Source organism: Penicillium odoratum, assembly GCF_028828045.1.
Source record: "Penicillium odoratum strain IBT 22623 chromosome Unknown utg000008l_segment0_segment0, whole genome shotgun sequence".
NCBI lineage: Eukaryota > Fungi > Ascomycota > Eurotiomycetes > Eurotiales > Aspergillaceae > Penicillium > Penicillium odoratum.
In genome coordinates this window covers 949,252-965,656 of record NW_026643150.1, presented here as the reverse complement: position 1 = coordinate 965,656, position 16,405 = coordinate 949,252, and the positions used below count along the sequence as shown (strand labels likewise).

The 16,405-nt window shown below is 48.3% G+C and overlaps 8 protein-coding genes across 8 annotated transcripts; 6 read left to right on the top strand and 2 right to left on the bottom strand.

The window, feature by feature from the left end:
* Nucleotides 1-66: 66 nt before the first annotated feature.
* N7520_010590 (uncharacterized protein) lies at nucleotides 67-1,111 on the bottom strand (the record flags this gene model as incomplete). Its single annotated transcript, XM_057144523.1, has 2 exons — nucleotides 67-781; nucleotides 840-1,111. The coding sequence occupies 2 exons, from the start codon at nucleotides 1,109-1,111 to the stop codon at nucleotides 67-69; spliced, it is 987 nt and encodes a 328-aa protein (XP_056990277.1).
* A 1,460-nt stretch (nucleotides 1,112-2,571) lies between these two features.
* On the top strand, nucleotides 2,572-4,233 carry N7520_010589 (methionine aminopeptidase 2; the record flags this gene model as incomplete). The annotated part of the gene is made up of 7 exons (XM_057144522.1): nucleotides 2,572-2,611; nucleotides 2,663-2,776; nucleotides 2,871-3,466; nucleotides 3,517-3,780; nucleotides 3,829-3,990; nucleotides 4,043-4,129; nucleotides 4,177-4,233. 7 exons carry the CDS (start codon nucleotides 2,572-2,574, stop codon nucleotides 4,231-4,233), a joined length of 1,320 nt encoding a protein of 439 aa, XP_056990276.1.
* Nucleotides 4,234-4,448: 215 nt separating this feature from the next.
* N7520_010588 (sphingolipid delta(4)-desaturase family protein) lies at nucleotides 4,449-5,924 on the top strand (the record flags this gene model as incomplete). The annotated part of the gene is made up of 3 exons (XM_057144521.1): nucleotides 4,449-4,634; nucleotides 4,784-5,062; nucleotides 5,127-5,924. 3 exons carry the CDS (start codon nucleotides 4,449-4,451, stop codon nucleotides 5,922-5,924), a joined length of 1,263 nt encoding a protein of 420 aa, XP_056990275.1.
* Nucleotides 5,925-6,561: 637 nt separating this feature from the next.
* N7520_010587 (uncharacterized protein) lies at nucleotides 6,562-7,770 on the bottom strand (the record flags this gene model as incomplete). Its single annotated transcript, XM_057144520.1, has 7 exons — nucleotides 6,562-6,987; nucleotides 7,048-7,134; nucleotides 7,192-7,307; nucleotides 7,363-7,421; nucleotides 7,492-7,514; nucleotides 7,584-7,654; nucleotides 7,731-7,770. 7 exons carry the CDS (start codon nucleotides 7,768-7,770, stop codon nucleotides 6,562-6,564), a joined length of 822 nt encoding a protein of 273 aa, XP_056990274.1.
* Nucleotides 7,771-9,426: 1,656 nt separating this feature from the next.
* N7520_010586 (class I SAM-dependent methyltransferase) lies at nucleotides 9,427-10,356 on the top strand (the record flags this gene model as incomplete). Its single annotated transcript, XM_057144519.1, has 1 exon — nucleotides 9,427-10,356. One exon carries the CDS (start codon nucleotides 9,427-9,429, stop codon nucleotides 10,354-10,356), a length of 930 nt encoding a protein of 309 aa, XP_056990273.1.
* Nucleotides 10,357-10,996: 640 nt separating this feature from the next.
* Nucleotides 10,997-12,039, top strand: N7520_010585 (UBA and UBX domain-containing protein; the record flags this gene model as incomplete). Its single annotated transcript, XM_057144518.1, has 3 exons — nucleotides 10,997-11,078; nucleotides 11,131-11,477; nucleotides 11,533-12,039. The coding sequence occupies 3 exons, from the start codon at nucleotides 10,997-10,999 to the stop codon at nucleotides 12,037-12,039; spliced, it is 936 nt and encodes a 311-aa protein (XP_056990272.1).
* A 630-nt stretch (nucleotides 12,040-12,669) lies between these two features.
* On the top strand, nucleotides 12,670-14,692 carry N7520_010584 (RAD52 DNA repair protein RADC; the record flags this gene model as incomplete). The annotated part of the gene is made up of 6 exons (XM_057144517.1): nucleotides 12,670-12,677; nucleotides 12,751-13,051; nucleotides 13,110-13,196; nucleotides 13,247-13,426; nucleotides 13,478-13,652; nucleotides 13,704-14,692. The coding sequence occupies 6 exons, from the start codon at nucleotides 12,670-12,672 to the stop codon at nucleotides 14,690-14,692; spliced, it is 1,740 nt and encodes a 579-aa protein (XP_056990271.1).
* Nucleotides 14,693-15,587: 895 nt separating this feature from the next.
* On the top strand, nucleotides 15,588-15,916 carry N7520_010583 (uncharacterized protein; the record flags this gene model as incomplete). Its single annotated transcript, XM_057144516.1, has 3 exons — nucleotides 15,588-15,713; nucleotides 15,777-15,814; nucleotides 15,844-15,916. The coding sequence occupies 3 exons, from the start codon at nucleotides 15,588-15,590 to the stop codon at nucleotides 15,914-15,916; spliced, it is 237 nt and encodes a 78-aa protein (XP_056990270.1).
* Between the last annotated feature and the right edge of the window lie 489 nt (nucleotides 15,917-16,405).

Here is a 16,405-nt window from a genome sequence, read left to right as displayed (position 1 = left end):
ACAGCGTTTATTTCATTTAGTGTATCTATCCTACAACCAGTGTATAACAGTATGCAATTCCTTCAATCAACTCCGACTTTCCTTCCGCCTCCCCGTCTCGCTAGGCGCAGAAGTAGCCGGTATGGGATTCGTAAAAATCCCCCCAATAGCAATAACAAGCACAAAAATCCCACAAACTATAAAGAACTCACTCGCCTGAAAATTCCCACTAGCCATCACAGCCCCATCCTTAATAGCAGCCTCCCTAGCCCTCCTCCTCCTCTCCCCCCGCCTCTTATCCTCCGCACTCTGCGTCCGATAATGCGCCTGCGCATTAAAATGGCTCAACGGATTCCGATAAATAAACCCCATCGGATCTTCTGGATCATCTCCCTTTCCCCTCCCCTTGCCCCCGAGTCCAAACTCATCCCCGCCAGAACCAGTAGTATACGAGCCCTCCACACCCGTTCGTCCCGTAGACCCATACCCACCCTGCGCATAGAAACTAGGCGGTGGGCCCTGGAATGCACTGCGTCGTTTACTCAGTCCGCTCGCTGGTCTTGAACCTGCATAGCTGCCTCCTTTGTTCGGGTGTGCGGTGTGGCTACTGTGGCTGCCATGTGGAACGTTATGGTGGCCTTGGTGTGCGGAGTGGAAGCCGTGATCGCGGTCGTAGATTGCGCGCTTGGAGGCGCGGCCGAGGATGTTGTAGGCTGCTGTTATGCGGGAGAAGCGGGGGCCTGCTTCTGGGTCTGAGCGGTTGCGGTCTGGGTGGTGGCGGAGGGAAAGGGCGTAGAATTTTCTGGGTTTGGTGTTAGTTTGTATTTCTCGTTGGTGGTTTGGACTGGCGAGGGCGGTACTTTTTGATCTCGGATGCGGAGGCGGTTATTGGTAGACCGAGGGTTTCGTAGTGGTTTTGTTCGTGGGCTTGGGTGCGGGCTGTTGAGGTGAAAGAGCGGAAGGGTAGTCGGTCATGTAGGTGGTGCTGGTTGTGTGGTTGTGGTTGTGGTTGTGGTCGCTGGATGGTTTGTATGAAGAGGGAGCAGCTCATGCGCGTGCGGAGATGAGGGGATGCGCGGCTTGGTTTGTGAGGGGTAGATAGGAGGAAGATGGTTGATCGAGGAGGAGGCATTGCCGTCTCAATAGGTATTGGTTGTTGGTTACATCTAAGGGAGGGGAACGAGGGGAGTTGGAAGACGTGCGGAGAGGAAAGAAGTTGGGGTGAGAAAGCCGGGGTGGCGTCATCGGATAAGGTTGATTTTGATCTTGAGGCACCCGAGCTTCGTATGTTACATGGTGTTAAGTTTCATGTTTCAGAGGAATCTCTATCTGATTGACTCTTTGAATTCTTCTCTCTCTCGGTCTACTACAATAGATAATTGGAGGAGGTGAATCTGTTGCAGCTTCTTGAGCTGATGATCAGATTAGATAACAGCCCTTAACCCCCCTCTGTTACTTGAGTACACGGACTTTTTGGATATACGTTCGCAACCCCTGATACTTGACTTTTCCTTTCTTCCTCTTCTCCTTCTCCTTCTCCTTCTCCTTCCATTTTTCCTTTCCTTTCCTTTTCTTCGATTCCGCTAAATACGAATCTGGGGAGCCCTTTGACTAATCCGGTGAGAAAGGAAATACAGTAATATTACCTGTTCCTCACCTTGACCTACTAGGCGAATAGCATTCATAATAGTGGGTGTGGTCACTAGGGTGAAGTGAATGAACTTCGTTCCAAGTTACCTGGTGCTCGTTTGATCCGTTTGATCCCGTGTCGTGTTGTGTGAATCTATTATGTGGATTGTGTATGCTCACAATACCCAAGGTTGATGGCAGTACGGTTTAGGCCAACGTAATTCGAGGTCCCTTCAGGCCTTCAGAGGATCTCTATGACTTCCAAGTTGATACATAGTATATTATACATGCGTATCACTTGATTCATGGCTCTCGTGACTTTATATCATATTCTTTAGACTTATCTTGTTGCTATAAAACATTGCAAACTTTGTCAGCTTTAGCACTGCAATAGTTAAAAATTTAATATCGAGCCCCAAATACATCTATAATGATTGAGGCTTTGCACGTGGAGTCAAAAATGGTGATTTGTCATAATACCAAGCTGCCTAGGTATACTTGAGTTCAAATATTGACGCCACCATATTAAGTTAACGTCATAGGCATTTTAAAAATATCCCAGGTCTAGGAATATACAGTAGCAATTTACTTTATACATCTAGTAGCCAATAGTACTACCTGAAAGTTGGGGGAATTACTCATGAAAGAAATCGGATCTATAACATCAACTAAAATGACAATGCGATGCTCCACTTTGGTTATAAGCCCACAACGTGGGAAGCACTTGAGTTAGATTCGAAGTAACGGAAAAGAAAATACATTCAGCATGAATTTAAAAGAATACATTTTAAAAAAAAAAATAAAAAAATTCCATAGATCCTTCTGACTCCAATGTGATTTTTGGAAACTCGCCACTCATGTATACAATACAAGTGTATCTTATCGTAGCAAAAATCTTTCCCCGAATATCCGAATTCTTTCCCCTCTCTTCCTCTTCTCCTTCACCACAATCCATACCACACCATGGCAGCTCAGGCGACGGAAAAGCTGCAAGAGCTAAGCCGTGGGTCTATTTACCTCCAAACTTGAGGCTACGGGACTAACAATAATTCAGTGAACGGCCAGAACGGCGCCCCCGCCGACGCCCCCGCAGTCGGCCAACCCGAAGCGGAGGACGACTCTGACGACGAACAAGAAGAAGGCGCCGCAGATGCTGGAGCTGCTGGAGGTTAGTGTTTCGCCCTATATTCCAATATAGCTCCCTTGCCTATTCCCCGCGTCGAATATTTGGGGCAATGGCCAGAATTACTAACACCCCACAGCCGCCAAAAAGAAGAAGAAGCGCAAGTCTAAGAAGAAGAAGAAGGGCGGCGCCAAGGTTCAGAGTGAGCCGCCTCGCGTGCCTGTCGCCAACCTTTTCCCCAACGGCCAATACCCCGAGGGCGAGATCTGCGAATATCTGAACGAGAATGCCTACCGTACCACCAACGAAGAGAAGCGCTACCTCGACCGCATGAACAACGACTTCCTCCAGGAGTACCGCCAAGGTGCTGAGATTCACCGTCAAGTTCGCCAATATGCGCAGAAGAACATCAGACCCGGCCAGACCCTGACGGAGATTGCGGAGGGCATCGAAGACTCTGTTCGCGCTTTGACTGGCCACCCCGGCCTTGAGGAGGGTGACAACCTTAAGGGTGGCATGGGCTTCCCTTGTGGTCTGAGCATTAACCACTGCGCCGCCCACTATACACCTAATGCGGGAAACAAGATGGTCCTGAACCAGGGCGATGTGATGAAGGTTGATTTCGGTGCTCACATCAATGGTCGCATTGTGGACAGTGCTTTCACCATGACTTTCGATCCTGTATATGACCCGCTTTTGGAGGCAGTCAAGGACGCCACCAACACTGGTATTCGGGTTAGTTCGTCCACCCTAGAATACCATATTTGATGCTGATTCTGTCATAGGAAGCTGGTATTGATGTTCGCATGAGCGACATTGGTGCTGCGATTCAGGAAGCCATGGAGAGCTACGAAATTGAGCTCAATGGTACAATGTACCCGGTCAAGTGTATTCGCAACCTGAACGGACACAACATTGAGCAACACGTTATCCACGGAGGAAAGAGCGTGCCTATTGTCAAGGGTACTGATCAGACTAAGATGGAGGAGGGTGAAACATTCGCAATTGAGACTTTTGGAAGTACCGGCAAGGGTTACGTCCGCGAAGAGGTAATTTCAGGACTGTTGAAGTGAGTTGAACTGAGCTGACTTTGGTAGATGGAATGCTCCCACTATGCTCTTGCACAAGATGCCCCTAACGTTCCCCTCCGCCTCTCGTCTGCCAAGAATCTTTTGAATGTGATCAACAAGAACTTTGGCACCTTGCCCTTCTGCCGACGTTATTTGGACCGTTTGGGCCAGGATAAATATCTCCTCGGGGTATGTTTACCACAGTCGGTGAAGTGTCGAGTCGAACTGACCCAATTTTTAGTTGAACAACCTGGTCTCCTCTGGTATTGTGCAGGATTACCCACCTCTCTGTGATATCAAGGGCTCCTACACAGCCCAATATGAACATGTGAGTTCTTTTCTGTTATCTGTATCGACTTTAACTAAAACCATTAGACTATTCTTCTCCGACCGAACTGCAAGGAGGTCATCAGCCGTGGAGACGATTACTGATCTGCTGGTATTATAAAGAATGGCCCCAAAATAGTGAAACGAATTTAAGCTGTAAAAAACTCCAGCAAATAAAATGCAATGTAGATCATGCCAAGCCACATGTATTGGACCATCCAGGTTATCCGTGTCGCCCCACGTGGAATCGAGCCACTTCCGCCTTTTTTAAACCTCATTTCTTTCCATGTCGACACTTCTCGACTCATATACCTTTCAACATGTCTGTCGTTGAAACTACGCCTCACCTCAGGGTGTCAGCGAAGAAGTCTCAAGCCCAAGCTGACACCGCATCTCCACGAATTCCACCACCGGACGCCTCCATGGTTGAGGACAAGTTCTTCTGGACCTACACTGAAGAGCCGCACCGATCAAGAAGGCAGGCAATTATCAAAGCCCATCCAGAGGTATGTCAATCGCTCATTCATGGTTTGTGGTGCTGGACCGCTGGTTCCTGGATTCGGGAAACCGGGCCACGGTTGAAGCTACGTTTCGTTCCGCCAGGGCACCACACTGAACCTTCTGGTATTCATGGCTAACCTCTGTTTTTGAATAGGTTACCAAGCTCTGTGGCCCCGAGCCTCTCACAAAATATGTTGTCCTCGGCGTTGTGTCTCTCCAACTCACCTGCGCGTACCTCCTCCGCAATACCTCCATGCTGGACTGGAAGTTCCTAGTAACAGCGTACGTGATCGGCGCCACGTCGAACCAGAACCTATTCCTCGCCATCCATGAGATATCCCATAACCTGGCATTCCGGTCTCCGCTGGCCAACCGCATGCTAGCCATCTTTGCGAATCTCCCTATCGGACTACCATACAGTGCTGCATTCAGGGTAAGTTGCCACCAGGAAACATGAACACTACCTCAAGCCAATTGCATTGCTAACATCACCACAGCCTTACCACCTCACCCACCACAAGTCTCTCGGCGTAACAGGCCTCGACACGGACCTCCCCACCGCATTCGAAGCCTTCGTCTTAAACTCAGTCCTCGGCAAGACCTTCTTCTGCACATTCCAAATCCTCTTCTACGCCGTCCGCCCTATGTTCATCTACAGTCCCCCATTCACATACATCCACCTTATAAACCTCGTCGTCCAGCTCTCCTTCGACTATTTCCTTGCCCGTATCAGCGGCTCCTGGACACCAGTCTTCTACTTCCTAGCCTCCGCCTTCCTAGCCGGCTCCCTCCACCCTTGCGCCGGCCACTTCATCGCAGAGCACTACTTCTTCTCCCGGGTGAAAACCGGCGGCACAGAGTCCCTGTCCGAGCTACGAACCAAACCAGCTACTAAGAGCACAAAACCTTCGCCACTGGATGACCTCGCTCCTCCGGAGACATACTCTTACTACGGACCATTGAATATCCTTACCTATAATGTGGGTTTGCATAACGAGCACCACGATTTCCCTGCGATTCCCTGGACAAGACTGCATAAGTTGAAGGAGATTGCGTCGGAGTTTTATGATCCTTTGCCATGTCATCGGAGCTGGGTGTGGGTTATTTGGACCTTTATTCTGGATAAGGATGTTGGGCTTTGGTGCCGTGTGAAGCGGGCGCAGGGCGGTCGTATTGTCGGTGGTGGAGAGAAAAAGAATGTTGGCACTGGACGTGCGGGTGAGGGGATCTCTGCTGCGTCTGCCGGTCCAGACGAGGATGGTGATGGGTGGAAGGAAAGTGAGATTCAGTGCTAAATTTTTTTTTGGATAACGACAAAGTTTCTTTATGGGTCCGGGGTTTTTTTATTGGGAGTACATATCATGCCTGTTATTGGTCAAAATGGATTTATTTTTAGAACTATAAATCGTTGTCTATAGATCAAAACATGCAATACTACAAAGGCTAAGACCACACTACAGGTCTCATGTTTAGTCTACTTGTGCCTTGGCAATATGTTTGGAATCTAGTTGCATGCCTGGACAGGTTCCTGCCAGGCATTCTGGGAAGCTTGAGTCGCTAGAAATGAATTCTATGCTATCGAGCCAAGGTTTATCTCACAAAGGCAAGAATCAAGACGTTCAGTCCGTTCATCATAACGTGATATTAGACAACAGGAAGGATAAGAGAAGTGTAGAGAATGAATGAAGACGGACGGATTTTCAAACCGAATCCAAAGCCGAGAGTCTGGCATGGCAAGGAATAAAAGACATATGAATAGTCAGGGGGATCGAGAAGCGAAGAAAACACAAGAAAAGGGCTGATGCTGGAATCAAAAGAGTAGCTCTTCAAGAGACACTCGAAAACGGCCAAAAAAGAAAGAGTAAAGGAGAGGAACTCGGGAGAATGGGGGCATCGAGTCGTGATAGTAGGCGTAAGCACGACAGAGCAAGCCTAGAAGAAGAAATAGGCGATCAAGAAGCTCACTAGGCACAGTGCAGCTACCATCTGAAGCGGCACACCGGCAGCGCCCTGTGCGTGTGTCTGTTGCATTGTCGCGGGGGCAGCCTTGGACTCGCCGCCGGTCTTCCGCTGCCGCAAGCCCTGATCTGCCAGTCGGTCCTTCAGCCTTTGGATTTGCGCATTCGCCTCGATAAGCTGAGCCTTCAGATCCTCGCTCGAGGGGAGGGCATTGACAACGGCGGCCTTGGTGTTGGTCAAAGTGCTAGTTGTTTCTCTTGGGGGAGGACTTTCGGACTTGGGCTTTTCAGAGAACTCGGGAGCAGGGATGGGCGATGTGTGGTCGGCAGTCATCTTGCGGGGGGCTGGGGTTTCGAAGTTGGAAGTAGGAGAGGGGTAGGATGGAGGCTCATCGTCGTGCTAATAATGAGTGTTAGTGTATGCGCATAGCATAAGAGCGGCCTAGACCTAAAAACATACCGGTTCGTTCTTGACGTCAGCGTTCGGGGCCAACCAAAGCACCCGAATCTTGCGCTCGACCACGGCAGACTTGGAGGCCTTTTCGAACTGTGGTAATATATCAGCAAAAAGTTCCAGAATTCAGGCGAATATGCAAGAACGAACAATTGACGTCACATTCGCGAACTCCATGTCCCTGGTGACTGCGACAGACTGTACCAAGAACTTGTCCTTGCACTTCGCATCGGCAGCTGGTTCCTCCTTCATAGCTTGGAGAAGAACTATGTCGCAAATTAGTCGGACCCATTATATCGAGGTCGCAGGAGTGATTCGAACCTTGAACATCGACTTGTTTACCAGGCTCGACACGACCAGAGTTGGGGCGCACACAATAGCTATAGACGGATTAGGCATCGGAGCTAGAGACGAAAAGACGAGTCACATGAGAAAATAGAAGACACATACTGCTTTGGGGCGGTGGTTTTGACCTGGCGCACGAGAATTCTGTTAGCAGTGTCCATGCCTAACAATGCCCGAGGGGATGGAAGTGCGCATACCTTGAAAACCAAAGGCTCGCTAGTGCTATTGCCCAGACGAAGAATCTGGCATACTTCCTGATTAAAAGGACCTATTGATAGCAAAAACAAGCACCGCGATCAGTCTAATATCCTCCGATCACCGGACTCGATAAGCTGGGAACTCACGCTTGAAGGCAAGCTCCTGGGGTTCAATATCAACAGACATGGTGGTTACGGGGAGGGAAGCGCAGAAGGATTGAAGAGTTAAAGAGGGCAGTAGCTGTGACTGCCACGGAGAGGTTGCGCTGGGAATGGAAATTGGTGTGGGGAGGTTATCAGGACAAGGGAGTCGAGGCCTCAGGAGTTGATGATTGTCTAATTGGGGACTCGCTGACTAATCGATCAGGTGATTTATGACGACATGCCTATACGTACAACATTTTTGAAGATGATTGTAGATGATTGTAGATAAGAAAGTATTTGACCATAGCAGTAGGCAACTGGTGGGATGGCGCGCTGGTGAGAGATTGAATCGTTTTGATTCCTCGGGTTGGCATTAAAAGACGCATGTGATGTGGTGGGGTTACCAGTGATCATTTAGAGTAGGAACTATTGCTGGACTATCGGGTCGATATCCACTCTTCAAAATCTGGCCATTCTAGGACTGTTTGCATGGTTTTCCAGGGCATTAATTGAAATTTACACATATCTTTCAAAAAATATGAAACTGACACAGAAAATAAGTGCTCTAGAGACCGGCAAGGCTGCCTTCCTCCCGTAACATTGGATATACGTACTTACTACTTACATCTTTTCTGCAGCCGCCTAGCACTTAGCTATTCTCGGTCCTGATGTTGACACTCACAATTAATTTTCAATGTATACCTAGTAGCTATGCATTCGTATTATACTAGAGGCTCTCCGTCGCGCCAAAAGCGCGGCGAATAGCTAGTAGGTTTTATACGATATCTCCTACTCAGCCTCATACCCAGTAATCTACTTTTTTCCTACCGGATTGTCTAAATGGTCGAAGAGCTATCCATATTCATATATAGCGGGATTGAAAGAAAAGAAAATTCAGAGGCTAGGGCTTTTGAACGATTGTCCAAAAAGTCCGCCGTGTACCCCAGTGATAGAGAGGTAGATATGTCTTGTTTGGTCTTTTCCTCGCCAGGTCGGATTCGAAATGCAGGATAGGGATAACCGTCATTCCATGCTTCATGTTGTGAGTCGTGACAACGCATGATTAGATAATAAGGAAATAGTACTGCCAGTCGGGATCTCTAAACGGACTATTAGCCAAATAAGGCCTTTTCGTCTTTTGTCACCCAATAGGCTTCAAGTTGGAGAGTTTCTTTATGACAGATCGCTGGCCTATGGTGCCCGGACACCGGCCCCCACCTACACACTCGTAACACCAGCACCGCTTACTTCTCCCGCTCTTGATGGTCCCTAGTCTGATCCATGATCTTGTAGGCCAATATTGTGTAGTTATGTTCTTGTGTACGCTCCATTCAGTCTGCATCGAATTTTGAGACTTGAATGGTAATATCACTGATATAGGATACCTCGAGTACCAGGTTGTCAATTTAACGCTCAAGGTTGGGGTGATCACTTGGTCTACGCTCTGATTGGCTCTATAGCGCCTTTCGCTCATTTATTGTCACTTTAGACAAGGCCTCCCATCCCTCCTCCTTTCCCTCTTTTCTAGAGTAATACCAGTGTATACCTTTTTGAGCACCAATCGAATATTTTATAGCTTGAGGTTTCCTCTTTGTATCACAAAATACACGTCTACTACTCCTACTACAGTTATCCGCTGTGAAATCACTCCTCTGACTTCCACAAGGCAGACAGAACATATAATTTCCTCACGGTCAATATGACGACCGAATTTTCCCACGTTGAGAATTATGATGTCTCCAAGTTCTGGATTGCTCCAACCAGGAACTTTCGAACCTCTGCTCGCTTGCACTGGCAGCACTTTCTCTTTCAAAACACCATTGGCTATCTCCTCGAACCTACCGTCGAGAAGTCCTTTTTAGTTTCTTCCCAGCCTCTAAAAATCGCCGATCTCGCTTGTGGAAATGGCATCTGGCTGACTGAGCTGCACTCCCACTTCGCGAAGAACAACATCTCAGCCATGCTGGATGGATTTGATATCAACCCAGTGAACTTCCCAGATGCAGCCTACCTACCCAAATCGGTCTCCATCAAACAGCTTGACATCCTTGCTAAGCCTCTTCCTGCCGAGTTGATTGGTATTTACGATGTGGTGCATATCCGAGCCTTTGTCAGTGTGATACCGGATGGGGACCTTACACCTATACTCTCTGCTGCCTTGGAGCTCCTGAAGCCGAGTGGCTTCCTTCAATGGGAAGAGACTCGAGGTGATAAATGGGTCGTCGAATCACCTTCACCGCAAGTATCCAAATTAGCCTGTGAAAGCATTGTGAAGGTGTTCGAGGGTGGCCAAAAGGCCCAAGGCATCAATTATGAGTGGGTAGATGTACTTGATACGCGTCTGTGCCAGTTCGGTTTTCAGGATGCGCGAATCATTTACCAGGAGAAGAGAAAACAGGACTATAAGGGCTGGACTGAAGACTACTTGATGGTGTGGGAGGAGTGTGCTGCCTTTTTCCCGCCAAAGTCGCAGGCACCAAATGCAACATTGACACGAGAGGTATGGACCGACATGTTTGCAGACAGTGTTAAAGAGACAGAGCACGGCGTTGCAGTGCATCAAGGAAGAGTCGTAACTGTGGTAGGCCGGAGGCCTCAACGAGTCGCTGAACCTATCACTGGTGAGTAAATTTTGTACCTGAGTTCCAAGTAGCCTGATTCGTAAATCTGAAACTTTGCAAGATAATTTGACTTATGATACCTTTCCATAAACATGCAAGCTAGAACGAGGAGGTAAGGAACGAGTACTGGTACCTACCAATAACGTTCTCCCTAGACACCTGTTTCACTACTGCGAATCCAAGATGTAAGTATATCACCCGGGACGCTAGTGAAGTAAAGATTTAAGAAGAAATGCGGTAATAGGCCCGGCAAGTGCTTTGATCTCTCTCTTGCCCTGGTGGTTGCAGCTACGAATCAAACATGTTGATAATAATACATTTGATAAGAAGATCGGTACCTTCAATTAAGCTAATGTCCTACATCCAATGAATTTCTACACCGGTAGACCTCTGAAATTTTAGTCCGATCTTGACTTGTTTTGCGCAGAGACGGTTGGTTATAGCCAACTGGAGCGGGCCCGCGCTTATCGCTCGCCGCCTTCACGATACGTCACCCGCAAGCTCAGCTCCCACCTTGACCAATTACCTGTTCCTGTCACCCTAGCATCCACCATCTGCTGGGCTCCATCATACCGCATACCTCCCTCACTTTTAGAAGGCTACAATATTATCAAAACATCATCTTTATACATTCTACAATCATCCATCATGGCGTCGGACCTCGATCAGCTCATTGAGATGGGCTTCGACAAAGAACGGTCTGAGCTGGCTGTTTCCAAGACCGGTGGCTGTAAGTCACCACCTGAAACTCTTTCTCAGGGTCCAACTAACCTAGAGAATAGTGCAAGGGGCCCTTGAATGGCTCGAGACCAACCAGGACAAATCGCTGGAGGAGATCAAGGCGGCACAATCACAAGAGGCTGAGGATGAGGAAGGTCCTGCGCTGAAGCCAGGCGAGGAAGCCCGCAGTTTGGTCTGCAACGAGTGTGGCAAGAAGTTCCGCAGCCAGGCGCAAGCCGAGTTCCATGCATCCAAGTCAGAACATGTCGATTTCTCCGAGTCGACCGAGGAGATTGCGCCATTGACCGAAGAGCAGAAGAAGCAGCGGCTCGATGAGTTGAGGGAGAGACTAGCTGAGAAGCGACTAGCACAAACAGCGCAGGATAAGGCAGACCAAAGGCGAAATGAAGTACGTACCCGCTGTTGGTTTCTTTTTGGGAAAAATGTCTGACTTTGCTTTTCAGGAAATACGGAAGAAAAGCACCAAGGAGACCCAAGATGCGAAAGAGGAGCTGAAACGGAAACAAGCATTAAAGGACGCGGCTGCTAATAAGAGGGAGAAGGCGGAGGAGATCGAAGCGAAGAAGCGCATCCGGGCGAAAATCGCCGCGGACAAGGAAGAGAGACGCCTAAAAACTGAGCGTGAGCGCGCCCAGCGTGCGGGCGTGGCACCGCCTCCGCAGCCCGCTGCTGCCCCCGTGCCTACAGCCACTGGACCTACTACGTCGAAGCCTGCATCTGCTTATACTGAGACTCGTCTTCGCTTCCAGACTCCTGGTGGCAATATTATGAAGACACTTCCTGTCGACACGACTCTGTTCGAGGTTGCTGCGGCACTGAAAACTGAAGAAGGCATTGAGGTTCAGAGCTTCACCCAGAATTTCCCTCGAAAGGTCTTCAGCGCAGAGTTCTTCGGGGAGACATTGAAGGAGCTTGGACTTACCCCAAGTGCTAGCTTGGTTATTCAATGATTCGACCTGATCCGCTGAGGACCTTGGCATTGCTTTGCAGAGGATGAGAAATGACATGACTTGCTACGTACACAAAGGTGTAAACAAGCAAGCGGTTGATTATACATGAGTTCAATGAATTTCTTTTGGCCAAGCTCCACTCAACAACTTGTAAATCCGACATCAACAACATCTCTTTTACTTTGGTACACCGTGCACTTTTTGGACACACACTTGAAACCTCTACCTGACTTATATAATTCCCCTTCTCCCTTCACCTCTCATTTCTTCTTTCCAGTTCTTTACTTATGATCTTGGAGGGTTTCTCGACTATTGAACTAACACGGTAGGAAAGAAGTTGGGAGGTATGGTAGGAGACTAAGTAGAGAAATTGTATGTGAGGTATAGTGGAAACATTTTTATTCTACACGCCATGCAGAATGTGCGGGGGAAAGATTTTAGACGTATTAAATTGCTACTACTGCTGCCTTTTACGGCTATAGTCATCTAGTCAACAGTGGGTGGTGCCTATTTGGTAGTGTAACTAGTGTTGTTATCACCACGTGACAGCGTGAGGGCCCGCGTGCTAATGAGACGCGCTTTACACGTCTTGTCTCCTCGAAACACAACAACACCTCACATCATCAAATTATGCCAGCGTGAGATACACCTGAGTGCTGAACTTTAAAAATCATACCACCCTTGTATCTGATAACTAACAGTGTTTCTCAGCGTTGGCGACCAGCATCGCGGCGGACCCGCATCCGTCGGGATGCCCAACGCCCCAGGTGCCTCTATGGCAAACCCCTTCGAAGAGCCCCGGCGACGGATGAGCGAGTATACTGCCACAGAGATTGCCACTCTGCAATCACGCCTGGATAGACAATTGGGACCAGAATACATTTCAGCACGACCGGGTGCCGGGGGACAGAAGGTGCATTATCTCTCAGCGGATAAATGCATTAATCTCGCCAATGAAGTGTTCGGGTTCAACGGCTGGTCGAGCTCCATTCAAAAAATTGATATTGATTTTGTTCGTTGTCAATTCCTCTGATCACCTTCCACCCACTTGACTAAAATCTATCCTACAGATTGAGGAGAACCAAAACACGGGCAAAATTAGTCTTGGTCTGTCAGTTATTGTCCGTGTGATTCTGAGGGATGGCACATTTCACGAGGTAAAAGACTGTGCGCTTCTTGAGCTGCAGACATTGGTTAACGATTCTAGGATATTGGTTACGGCCACATTGAGAACTGCAAGGGCAAAGCAGCAGCATTTGAGAAAGCGAAAAAGGAAGGGACAACAGATGCATTGAAGCGTACACTGCGGACTTTTGGCAATGTTCTGGGTAACTGTGTCTATGATAAGGACTACCTTTCCAAGGTTACCAAAATCAAAGTCACACCGGTAAGCGTTCCGCCATTCTGCCTTGTGTATCATTCGCTTATCTGTATACAGGCAAAATGGGATGTCGATGAGCTTCATCGTCACCGTACATATGTCCCCATCAAAAAGGAGCCTGCTCAACTAATGCGGACAGCTGAAGATGACGATTTGCCTCCACCGCGCTCTGTTGCACCCGCAAGGAGCAGTAACCCAAGCAATGCAATTGAGGGCGATGGAGAATTTGGCAGTATGCATAGAATCAAAATTACTCTTTGAGTTCCTGCGCTAATAAATTTAGGTGATTTATTTGATGAAGCTGATTTCGTTGTCTCTGCTTCGAATGGCAACCCCGACGAGATAACTCTAGACCCAGAGCCACCACATCAGCAACCACCACCGACACCGATGAACCGACCGATCCCTCCGAGAGGACCACCTCCAGGCCGATTCGACCAAAGTGTCGTGACGCCTTCAAAGCCAGAGAGATGGAATGGAGGAAACCCAGCTATGAGACAGTCAATGCCACCGACTGCGCGACCAAATCTGTCAGCCATGCCAGACCAGAGACGTCCAATGCCTGGACCTGGCCAGATGAATAACATGCCAAATGCGAAACCCGGAATGCCGACTCAACACCCTGGCTTTGATACCAACAAGCAAAATAATAACGCACAAGTCCCAATCAAGCGAGAACCTGTTCCTGCTTCCAATAATGAGCCGAATCAGCTTCCCGCTTCTCAATCGGTTGGATTCTACTCCGCTAGAGTGGCGGACGTACTGCGTGACAATCCCAATGCTGTTCCTCTTCCTGGGACTCAATTTGATCCTCACGCGGAAAGTCCGTCTATTCGCAAAACCGCCGGTGTTGACCACACCAAGAGTGTTCCCATCACCAGGCCAATGCTGCCGGCTGCCTCTCCCGTAGCCAATAACTCGCGTGACTTCATCAATCCTGCAACAGACTTTCAACGCAAGGTTGGTGCCCCAGGTGGTCCAGCTAGCGTCGGTAGCCCCTTGTCGCGTGGACCTTCAACATCATCATATCGTCCCTTAACCCGCCCCAACATCGATGCTCGAAACACACCCAATCCTGCAGGCATGAATCGAGGAAGTGTACCTCCCCAAAACAACCCCAACGGGAAACGTCCTCCGTTGAACGATGTTACCAACGCGACAACATCGCATAGCGTGAATGCCGCTCCTGTTGCCATGGGCCAGAATGACCCCAAGCGACCTCGAGTGTCTGATGTTGCTCCTGAGCAGCAACAAGCGCCCCCGGCTCCATGATAACACCGCATTGTTTGTTTCCAAAGTTTGAAAGGTCATCGAGATAGATTTAGCGGGCATTTTAATTTTGGGTCTCGGTCTCCCACGGCGTTGAATACATGCTTATCAAGAGGGTAAGGGGCTTTTTTTTTTCTGAGACAGGTTGAATGGCATAACTATGAACAGCGCTTACACCATATCTCCTTTCATCGGCGCGGGTGGAGTTGCAGTGAAAGTAGATAGAACTACAGACCTAGAAATTCAGTCACCAAATTATTCCAACTTCGTCAATATCTCTAGTTCGTAACTGTCGATTGCAAAGCTGTAACTGATGTCAACACTATATAATCCCAAGTCCACTATGTCGATCCCCTCCGTCGAACCATATCAACTTTAATACCAGGTTGCAAGTTTCGTAGAAGAAGTTGGCTCCTCCAGCGATACATTGACCCCTAAGCCACACAGCAGTGGCTGATGCAAACCAATGTGGACTGGCATAATGAAGCACGGCAGTCACTTTCAAACTGATGGTGCGACGTAGCTTCCTCATTTCCTCGTCCAATGGACGTGGATCAAACACAAATATCTGCACAAATGGCAGCAACATTTCTTTCCATTCCTCTTGTACAGCAGCATCACAAAATGAGCCATGACTGCGATTCTTATATTAATGGTAGCAGCCTTAAGTGTCAAACATGCTTGGAAGCTTCGAATACCCATAATGTGATATAAATTCTCCGCAGATTCGGCAGTATACGTCAAAGTGGCAAACTCGTAATCAGGAACGCGATTGGGATATACGATTTACACGGATGGAGGGTGCCAGTTAGCATTCGGAATTTGCCGACGAGTTCGGCATGATCTATCCAGAGTGCAACGCTTAAAGGGTTTACATTTGTTCTATTGCACCGGAAGGATGGATAAGGCATCTGGAGACGGCAGCGAAACCTGTGTGGTCACGTTCAGCAAGCCAGTCGACCAACCCCGTTCCTGCTGGATTTTCATGGCAGAGGTTTCGGACGAGTATGCTGCCTGCAATTTGGTATGCCATTTCAAACCTTCATCACATGATGTGCTAATCCGGATTTGATAACCATGTCTTTAGGATTGGTTTTCGGGCGTGAATCATAAGGCTTGGAACAAGTAAGAATCTGACTAATGTATCTATCTAGATGTGCTGTTACAGCCTTAAAATTCCAGGCCCCTCGCAACATGCCCACCATGTATTCGTATGATACAGTCTGATAATATCCTCATCATAGTTCATGAAGAGAGCTTATGTACAGATTAGTATGTAAAGTTCTACCACTCAATTACTCAAAGCATATAGGACTTGTTAGATGAACAAAAACGACAAAAATGGCAAGAGTAGCGAGGAATGCGGTGGCTAATTCATATCTCCGATCTTGGAATATCTGATGGTGTGAAAAATAATCACGGGAAGACTTATGTCTTTTCCGATAGAAGATCAGCAACCTCCAGGGGACTATGCCCAGCGAATAACAGAGCGAGCATCCGAAACTCTGATTGTCCGCTGCAGCCTCCCATATTTGACGCACTAGCTGATCAGTCAACTGATATTCGGTACCTCTGCCCTGAGACCGTGTGTCTGCTGTCGCGACGAGACTCTTGACCTCGGTCGGCAGGAATCATCATCATTATCAAGAGGAATGTAGGTCATCCCTCCAATGCAGAAAATGCCACTGAAGAGCCTAGTAACATGGTTTGGCGTTA